The sequence below is a fragment of the Octodon degus genome, unplaced genomic scaffold, assembly GCF_000260255.1.
Source record: "Octodon degus isolate 3935 unplaced genomic scaffold, OctDeg1.0 scaffold00046, whole genome shotgun sequence".
Classification (NCBI taxonomy): Eukaryota; Metazoa; Chordata; class Mammalia; order Rodentia; family Octodontidae; genus Octodon; species Octodon degus.
This window is the reverse complement of record NW_004524622.1, coordinates 7,847,024-7,857,509: the sequence shown is the minus strand read 5'-3', so window position 1 is coordinate 7,857,509 and position 10,486 is coordinate 7,847,024. Positions and strand designations below refer to the sequence as shown.

General features: G+C 37.7%; 1 protein-coding gene across 5 annotated transcripts in view; it reads right to left on the bottom strand.

Moving 5' to 3' along the window:
* The window catches only part of Myof (myoferlin), a 184,033-nt gene that overhangs the window by 97,363 nt on the left and 76,184 nt on the right, over positions 1 to 10,486 (bottom strand). For 3 of the 5 annotated variants that reach the window (XM_023716196.1, XM_023716198.1, XM_004632047.2), the window contains exons 16-19: positions 7,461 to 7,543; positions 5,173 to 5,211; positions 2,441 to 2,565; positions 1,660 to 1,776 (exon numbers count right to left, since the gene is read on the bottom strand). In XM_023716196.1, coding sequence (XP_023571964.1) covers positions 1,660 to 1,776; positions 2,441 to 2,565; positions 5,173 to 5,211; positions 7,461 to 7,543 — 364 coding nt within the window. The remainder of the gene's footprint in view (positions 1 to 1,659; positions 1,777 to 2,440; positions 2,566 to 5,172; positions 5,212 to 7,460; positions 7,544 to 10,486) is intronic. The other 2 variants (XM_023716197.1, XM_004632048.2) reach the window with 1 other exon arrangement.

Genomic DNA, 10,486 nt, shown 5'->3' with positions numbered 1-10,486 from the left:
GTGTTTGTAAATAGGATATCATGTCCGCATCTTGTATAGCAATTAACCACTAGGAAGAATGTATGCGATGTGTTAATTATTGAAACTGTCCTACCAATTTGGTTTGAAACTGTCTCATTGCTATTTGTTTCTCAATAAAATTATGGAAAAAAAAATAGTTGAAACACTAATGTGTGAAAACTGGAAAGCCTCCGTGTAAAGACCATGAGCAATTTCTGATTCTAGAGGCAGCAACGCAAAGTCACATTGAAGGCTTTGTTTTAGGAAAAATATTTTTGGTCCATTCATAACTATAATGGAAAGCAAATACCTACCATAATGCTTTCACAGTTTAAACAATCTGAATTGAACAGTTCTATTTGGGTATGTTTTAGCCAGGGTTATGCTATAATTCTTGGTGACTTGGAAGACTAAAGAATATAAAACATACTGCTTTGGATATTAACCTAATGTAATTACCTTCTTGGAATTCAATGAGTAAAGCCACATTGTCCTGGGGGAGAAGGGAGTGTTTGCTCTAGAAGGAGCAAATATTTACCCTTTCAATCTTTTTGAAAAGAGGCAGATTTTGTAGCAGGTAGATATTAGAGTACTAGAGGGAAGAAAGCAGCTCTCAGATGGTTGACTCATGGCAGTTGGATCTGGACTCTGAGATAAAGTAAAATGGTTTTAGTCTAGAGAGGAGGAGAACCTAGTTGCACCACAAGAAGACACGCTGAAGTGGACAGAAAGGCTGTTCCGAGGGACTCAGAAAGCTGGTCGGAGCTCTTGGGCTCTCGGAACAGGTATACTTAGTGGCTGCTTTATGCATGTCAGTGCTTCCCGACCCCCATCCAAGAGATGTAAGCTTTTCAAAAGTTGCTGTTTGATTTCTCTACGATGACTGCAAATGAGAGAAAGGCCTGCCTTGCACCCAGAATAGGAGATAATAGCAGCCCGAGGACTGGAAGTGATTTGGAGCCAGCAGGAGAGATCCTGAGCAGAGAAGCATCAGTGAGTGTGCTGCTCCTGCACATAAATCAGATTTGTGGGGCCCGAAAGCATGGAAGTAAGCATGGAAATCTTTTGGCCTTCAGTGATAAAGGTGATTCAGAGCAACTGTAACATGGGCCATAACTAAATACACCCTGAAAGCTGTGAAGCCTGACATATTCCAGCTACATGTGAAAATAGGAATAACTAGTGGCAGTACTTACAACTTTAAGCGGCATCTTTTGTGGTTAACTCGTCACAACAACCTAATAAATGACCTGATCCAAAGTCATCTGAAAAACTGATGACCATCTGGTAAACTCTACAGTTCGTCTACTTAGACTTATTAATGAAAGGTACTGAGGCCAGTGTAAAGAAATAGCTATATTAAGAAGTCCAGCTAGTAAATAGGGTGTTCCGTTCTTGCCAGCTTTGGGTAACATTTTAACATCTCAAAGGGTAAAGAAATCTCATCGCCCTCACAGGGCTGTTGTAAATATATCAAGATGTTGTTGGAGGCACTTGTTAGAAGGCAGGTCTTTCTCCAACTATATTACTGCTATCTATTCATCCCTGGATGTCCTCTTTGGGTCTGCTTGCTCAAGCAGTCAGTGACCAGCTACCTCACCTCTGGTCCTTTGAACTGCCCCTTTCCATGCCTAGCATGGCTCATACTCTAACATTTACCTCAACAACCAGTAGGTCATCATTTGAAATGGGTTGAAGCTTCTTCTCTGGTGGTGTCTTTTCAAGCAAAGTATTTAATTCAACCAAGATCCTGCCTCTGTAGGCAACTCCTTCTCCCTGAAAGACAAGAACACAAGATTATTCCCCTAGCCATGAAAAATAGTAAAAAGTACTCTGTCTTTTTAGTCTGATTGTAGTGGGAAGAGAATTTCTCATCTTTCCCCTGCTGTTCCCATATATGAAAGTAAAGGTTTGGATCAGATTAGGAACAACAATGTGCTTCAGTACATATGTCAGTGCTGATTGCCTGGTAAATTTCTAGAATATGATATGGAAAAGAATGCCAAGGAATTGAACCTAGTGCCTAGTGCATGCTAGGCCAGTACTCTACTGCTGAGCTACACCCCTGCCCAGCATTAATTATGATGTTTTCCATAAGTTTAAAAGTTGAAGGAGGGGCTGGGGAGATGGCTCAGTAGAATAAGTGCTTCCCTGACAAGCGCAAGGAGCTGAGTTCAATCCCTGGTTCCGAAAAAAAAAAAAAAAAAAAAAAAAAAATTGAAGGAGGAAAATGTCATTTGCCATCATCAAATTAGATAATCTCTAAGATACTTTTCTATGATTCAAGGAGTAGAAGACTTCCAGCCTTTGAAGACTTGATCAGTAGTATGGTAGGTCTGGAAATGAATTTGGAGCATGGTCTTAAATGTGATACTTAATTATCACATTATAAGAAGGGATTACATTCACCATTAATAGCAACTTTAATTGAAAGACCAACCTTTCCAGTATTTAGATCATCATAGGGGTCTGGGAATCCTGTGTACTCTCTGGGACTTCCATAAAGGTTCAGATAGCAAGGTCCAAATGTCGGAACAAAACCCACCTCTGTTTCTCCTGTATTAGCTAAAAATAAACATCATTATTAAATTATGTACTTTTAACACTGAATCTGTTGAAATAAATTAGTTATTAGCTAGTTAGATGAGATGATTTTCCTCCATTTTGTAAGTTAGTCATATTAGTGTAAGTTATAAGCACTCGTGAGACTTTCCATACTTCTCTTTTATCATTGCTAAAAATATGTCATGAAAATAGCTTATGGGTATTTTGCTTAAAATTATTCTTACAAAAAGAATGCTATTTAAATGAAAAATAATGAGATTTTCAAGTTGACCTTCACATTTTTTGCAAGTTTATAGTGGGTATTAAATATTTTATTGGCGATTGGGATAAAAGATTACATTGTTTTGAGAAGTCATTTAAATAAATCAATTTAATTTTATTTGTTCCCCAAAAGATACATAATTTAATTTCAAGTATAAATTATATACCTTTTGGGGGACAAAAAAGTTTAAAAAATATATTTTAATAGCATCTGCCAGATTTATACTATTAAAATATATATTTTAAACTTTTATATGTAACAATGAATTACCTGCCTATTGGTTACAGAGCCATATGACAATCAGAAGGGATAAAAACATTGCCATTAATTCTATCTCTGGTGATCATCTGCTAAGCTCTGTATTTCTTCTACTTAGGCCCATTAAGGAAAGGTACTGAGGGCAGTGTAAGAAAATAGCTGCAGTAAGAAGAAATTGTATGTGTGGGGAATGTAAGAGCTGATTTAATTAATCTTAATGGCTTCTTCATGGAAAAGAAATGAACTTAGTTCCAAAAAGCAGAATGAAGACCACTGCTGGAAGATTCCTGGAAGCCAGCTTCAATTCATTCAGTGTAAAGAAGAGCTTTGTATGAATTACAGATGATAAACGATGGGAGAGGTTACATTAGGCACAATCAAAAGACACTTGAAGGCAAGTGCTTCAGCCTGTCTTTCAGGATGTTGTCAAGATAATTCTGCCTATGGATGTGAAATTGACTACAACACTTCTATGACCTTTTCAAACTTTTTTGCATTTTTTCTTTCTTTCTTTTTTTTCTTTTTTTTTTTCTTTTTTCTTTTTTTTTTTTTTTTTTTGGTACCAGAGATCAAACTCAGGACCTTGTACTTTCCAGGCAGGTGCTTAAGCTGCTGAGCTATGTCCCTGGCCAGACCTTCACAAACTTTATGCTTAAAACTACGGTTGAAACATAAATGTGGAGTAGCAGGTGTGCAGCATGACTGTTAATACACAATTGGTTTAGCCATGTAGACACATGTACTCTTCACACCATTTTTATTACATGATGCTCCCTGCGTGTCTAAATTGGAGTGTAGACTTTGAGGAGATTAACACTCTGGACACTGGATGAAATTAGCTAGCCAGAATTCACAGTGAAGAGAGTAAGACAAAAGAAAGTTAAGGGCTGGAGAGATGGCTCAGTGGTCTAAAGCACCTACTCGGAACAAGCTTGGCAAAGCACAGGGACCATGGTTCGATCCCCCAGCACCACATGCCAGCCAGCCCCGCCCCCTGGTGGGCTGAGCTGGCCATACACACAAACAATAAATAAATGTAATAAATAAATAAATAAAAAAGAATGTTTAAAAAAAATAAAAATAAAAAAAAAAGAAAGTTAAAATACAGAAAAGTAATACATGTCAGTTTGATGGTGAAACACCACCACTAGGGTAAAACATTTCATATCTTTAAAAAATCTCTTGTGTAAAAGGCAGATTATTTCACCTTCTTTTTTTTTAATTTAATTTTATTTGTGTGTGTGTGTGTGTGTGTGTGTGGCCAGCTCAGCCCACCAGGGGGCGGAGCTGGCTGGCATGTGGTGCTGGGGGATTGAACCAAGGTCCCTGTGCTTTGCTAAGTTTGTTCTAAGTAGGTGCTCTAGACCACTGAGCCATCCCACCAGCCCCTATTTCACCTTCTATTTGCATATAGCTTGAGTGTTTGCAAAGCTTTCCAGCACATACTCTTATCCCTCTCACCACGACCCTGGGCAGTGATGGCAGGTGTTAGCATATGTATTTGGCAGAGGATCTCTCTATATCTCAGAATCCTCATCTAATTGGGGGAAAAATACCATCTACCTTAGGACAACTGTGATAGTCACAATAAGCAAACTTGCAAAAAATGCCGAGTGCTGTACGAACAAAACTACATGAGAAGATGCTTCATATTTGGAAGCTGACTTTTAGGGCAAAAAGTGGGGAATGCTCATATCCTACAACCTGCCTACAATCCATGCTGAAAGTGAGAGAAAGGTACTTCATACATTACAGAACAATTGATTTAGTGCTTCCTATCTCTACTTACTAGACATAAAAATAACAATGCTATATCTTACAAAGAATTATTTTAAATGAAGCCAAATGGAATGATGTACATTAAGGTAAAAGCCTAAATCTTGTAGCAAGGCTTTGTTAGTATGTTTGTTTTAAGCTTAGCTATGCAGGACAAATACACAATGGGTATAAGAAAGTATTAGCCTTGCAAAACTATTGGTGAGCTAGCAAAATGTCAAAAAGATTCTAGAAACAATCAATTAATATATTCTTAGTAAGATACTAGATATAGGAAGCTCTAATAGACAGCAAAATTACAAAGCATAAACCTGTGTACGATGCAGCCCCAGTTCCCGAAGATGAGAAATCTATATAGTAAAAATATGATTGGTTAAAAAACAAGAGAAACATGAGCATTATACAACAGACACTGAAAAGTTAATCAAACCCTGTGCTCAGTAAGTAGTTTAGCAACATCAGAAAAATTCAAAATTTAGACCCAAATCACATGACCCTTTTGTAATGGGTTAATGTAAAATGGCTCAAAACTTTGTGACAATCAGCAGCACCACTGCACAAATAACCCAAGTTCGTCAGCCCCAAGGAACCAAGTACTTAACCTGAGAAAAACCAGCTTCCCATAACCAAAAGAAGCCTAGCAAAGTCACCGACACTTCATGCTCTTAGTAAAACATTTACTTGTCTTGAGGCTGACTTAGTTGGGACAGAGGCCAGAAAATCCAGGTTAATTTTGTCAGAAGCTATGGAAGCAATGCCTGTAGCTAACCATATATTATTTCATTCAAAGCATGGTTTGTTTCTTTTGAGGGGGATGACAATTCACTACTATTCTGCAACCCTGTAGCAGACGGCCTGCAATGAGAGAGGTCTCAGAAACAAGAAATGAAACTGCTTGCAATAATCTCTGGTTTTAGTTCTTGTGGATGTCATCACCCTATCACTAAGTTAAATATTTACACAAATATCCTTTGAATATCTTTGCATAATATTAAGTGACTTTCTAACACTCATAATACCTGGATTTTTTACACACTCCTCCCCTATACTTGTAGCATGATTTTTATTATGGTGAGAAAATCAAGCATAGCATGATTTTTAATTCCTCTAGGGGTTGGTTCTCTTTGTGAGTCAGTTTATAGTGCTTTCAGATCTGAATTGCTGACTCAGTAAGAAGAAGCCATTACTATTACTTTTGGGCATTAAATCCCATGCATGGGTATTGGATATTTTCTATGCATTCAGATGGGTCTAGACTACATTTGAATGACCCTTGGCTTTCCATCACACAATGCCAAGGCATACTCTTCACCTTCATTCTCTTTCCTCTTTCACTTCCAGTGTCTAGTTTTGATACTATTACATTGTAATGGGTAATGACATTTATAATTTATTCAGAGATTGGGCTATGGATTTAATAAAAACAAAATAAGTATTATTTGCACTATAGTGGTCATTTAAATATTGTTCTCTAGGGGCCAGAGAGAAGGCTTAGTGGAATAAGCGTTTCCCTGGCAAGGGCAAGGGCCTGAGTTCAATCCCCGGTTCCGCAAAAAATAAATAAATAAATAAATAAATAAATAAATAAATATTGTTCTCTGCAGAGAAAAGGAAAGGGTTGAGATGATCTTCCTTTCCTTGTACCTCTAGTATCATGCTCCTTGTGCCACTCAGTAGAAATTGTTTAAATGGGATCTTTTCTTTGTTTTCTGCTATTTGCTTAAATAATGTCACACATGACTTTATATTTGAACTATCTTTTTTGCTCACCTCTTTGTTTTTCTATAAAATTATAATTGACTGTCTTTGTAACTTCTTGAGATAGGGCACAGTCACCTTCTTTGCCATATCCACTAATCTTTCTGGTTCTTATTCATACTACTGCTTGGGCTAACATTATTTTTTTAAAAACCTATAAAGTCATCTCTTAAGATGAACATAAGGGGAAACTTGAGTTTCTTAAGATAAAATTGTGCCTCAAAATTTTGCTTCAAGTTCTTCCCTTTTATTCAGTATATTTGGTCTATCAGCAATTATAAGAAATTTTGCTTTGGTAACAAAACATATATTAATGTATTATCATATTTTCCCTTATCATTCTACCTTTTTTTCCTCCATTATGTATGGCAATTTTAGATATATGCAATATAATGCCAGAAAACACAAGTATTTCTCCATTATGCAGAATAATAGAAAGAAAATGCATGGGTTTTAAGTACCTGTTAAAATGAAAACAAAACACATTACATAGTTCATTGGCATCTGGTTTCTGTTCCTATCAAGTTGAGAGGAGAATATTTCTTTATGTTTGGGTGGACTTGTATCAGTGCCATGCTAATAAAAGTAAGGTGTGAGCATTCTATATTTATAATACAAATTTAATAAAATAGCTATTGGCAAAGAAGTTTTAGATGTGAGCAAGAAAGCTAAAATTGGTAAACTGTTAGTTGCTTCTATTTTTAATTATTTTGCTGGACATCAGTGAAATGGTTCATTAGGACTTTTAAGAAACCAAGTCATTGTGAGGTGGCTTCCCAAGCTTATGTTTTCTCTGGAAGCTTTGTAGCCCGTCCTGTTCTAGATCTGCTGAGTCACTCACCTTCTACTTCTCCACCAGAGGCAGCAATTTTAGAGAGATATAAATATGTTGTTCCAACAACATCATTTTTGGTAAGACGGTCCCTGTATAAAAGAACAGGTTAAGGTCTCTGGCAATGATTTGTCTTCATTTCAATAATAAAAACAATAGAGCTGGGAAATACCAAAGACCTCAGAAGTCATCTTGTTCAGGGATCATCAGACTCTACTGTTCTCAAAATCACCTGGAAACTCCCTATCTTCATCTCCTACCAGAGGTTTCGATTCAAAAAGCCTAGATTAAGAACCAAGAATATATATTTTTTTCTTTTTCAGTACCAGGGATTGAACTTGTGACCATACACTTGCCAGACAGGTGCTTATAACATTGAGCTATATCCTCAGCTCCTATATCTATAATAGTATATCCCAATGTATTGTTTTTCCTTTTTTAAAGAATACAAAACAGTAATAAAAAAACAGAATTAGAAACAATACAAAATTTCACTCAACAAAGTAATAAAAATTCAACAATGTTTGCAGTATTACATGATGTCATCTTCACATTAGTTCTTTAGGTTACCAGATATAAATGTGCAAAATTGGTTTAAAAAAACAAAAAAGTTATAAGAAATTAAAAAGAAAACAATTAAGCATTAACTGTTCCTTTCAAAAGTCCAACAGAAATTAACTGTACAATTATCCAAATTATCCTGCATATATACATAAATACATCTTTTCCCTTCTTTCGTCTTTTTCCTCATCCCAGTTTTTCCTTCCCATTGAACAAATTCTTTCCCCTTCACAACATCTATTGTAACTTTCAGGTTTTATTTACTCTTTCAGGTTCTCACACTAGCGACATAATATGATGTTTGCACATGTTGGTCTGATTTATTTCACTTACTAATACAGACTCTAGTTGCATCCATTTATCGACAAAATCTTCAAATTTATCTTTTTTTAAATAGCTGATTAATACTCTTGTGTAAAAATACCAGATCTTTTTTGATCCATTTCTCAGCTGACAGGCATCTGGGTTGTTTCCAAGGTTTAGCTATGACAGATTGCGCTGCTATGAACATGGGTGCACACATCACTGTGTACCCCAAAGTATTCTGATGCAGATGGCTCTCAAACCACCCTTTAGAAATGCTGGTCTAGTTGTTTAAGTCACTATGCAGTTATAAAATTGAAATTTAACAGAAAGATTAAAGGATTTTTCTACGGCCACACTTAATGCCATGGTCATAAAATGAATTGACGAATTCAGGCATCCTACAAATATAATGTAATCATATTACTAAAATAACTGTATAGAATGTTGGAACAAAATATACAGGAAGGGGCTGGAGAGATGGCTCAGTGGTCTAAGGCACCTACTTGGAACAAGCTTGGCAAAGCACAGGGACCGCGGTTCAATCCCCCAGCACCACATGCCAGCCAGCCCCGCCTCCAGGTGGGCTGAGCTGGCCACACACACACACACACACACACACACACACACACTAAATGTTAAAATTAAAAAAAATATATATACAGGAAATGTTTGAATTGAAAAATATTATTGCAGTTAACCCTTAATTCTCCTCAAAATGCTCCTGATTTTGTATACATTTAACCCATCATCCTTGCTGTTTTCTGAAGCAGTTTAGAGAACTTCTACCGTGTCTTTATGGGGGCTGATCAAAAACCTGATGGATGCTGCTGCCAGCTGCCACCCATGAAAGCATTTTGCTGTGTTCTCATCTACCTTACTCAACAGATCTGGCACTATGCAACTTCTGGCGCTCGGCAGGTCAAAATGACTAGGACAGGTGAACATTTTAAATCAATTCAGGACATCAGGGCATCCATAAAGGTACAACTAAAGACCAAAAAAGGACTTGCAGAAATGCTGCTGAAAATGACAAGAAATGTGGGGTGTGGTGGTGCATGCCTGTCATTCCAGTACTTGGGAGGCTGATGCAGGAAGATCTTCGTAAGTTCAAGATCAGCCTGGGCTGAAGTGAGCCCAAGGCATAGTGAGACCCTGTCTCAACATGAGAAAAAAAAAAAGAAAAAAAGTAACAAGAATGATGGGATAAGAGCTGGCCAAATAACTCAGTGGATTAAAGTGCCTGAAAGCAGGCGCAGGGGCTGGGGGTTCAATCCTTGGGCTTTCCATGTCAGGCCCTGCCCCCGGTACACTCTGAGACAGCAATTGAGACTGGGCGTGGTGGCATGCACCTGTAATCCCAGCACTTGGGAGGCTGTAAACAGGAGAATCACTATGAGTCTGATCTAGCAGTGAGACCCTGAACACCCTATAGACCCTTCCCTAAAATACAGAAAAAAAGAAAAGAATGATGGGATAAATGTGCTTGGGAAGGCAATATTTTGAGAGACGTTAATAATATTGTATCTACTTATAGCAACAAAATTTGTCTTAGTCACTTTTTTTCTGCGCCACACCACATATATTATTTGGCATGTTCATACTAATTACTATCTGAGAGATCCTGGCACTAGTATGAATTGCCGAATTATTATGGTGGTTATCCAATATGGCTGAAGCCCTTAAAACAACAGCTTATCTTCCCCAGACCACCTCCCCCTTCTTCTCCAAATCAGCGCAGGATGCAGTTTCCTTTTACCCTTCCCACCACCTCAGGGAAGGCTGCACTCAGCTCCTCAAGTGTACCTAAACCTCCTCCTCAAACCCCACCTGGCAAAAGGTCATAAAAGCCTCAGCCTCCCTTAGTTCCAATCCAGAGAATTCCTTATCTTCCCAAATTCTCTCCCTGTCCTCCAAGATAATGAACCCCTTTCCCTTTATAATACAGCCCCTTTCCCTTTTTCCTTCTGCCTGTTTCTCACTGCGAGGACTCCATGGAAAACCTATCTCTATCATGGCCTCTCTCTCTCTCTCTCTCTCTCTCTCTCTCTCTCTCTCTCTCTCTCTCTCGCACAGTGCTGAAGATTGAGTTCAGGGACTCATCAGTGCTAGGCAGTTGCCCCAACACTAAGCAAAATCAGCAGCTTGCTATTATGGCTTAGTAACTGTAA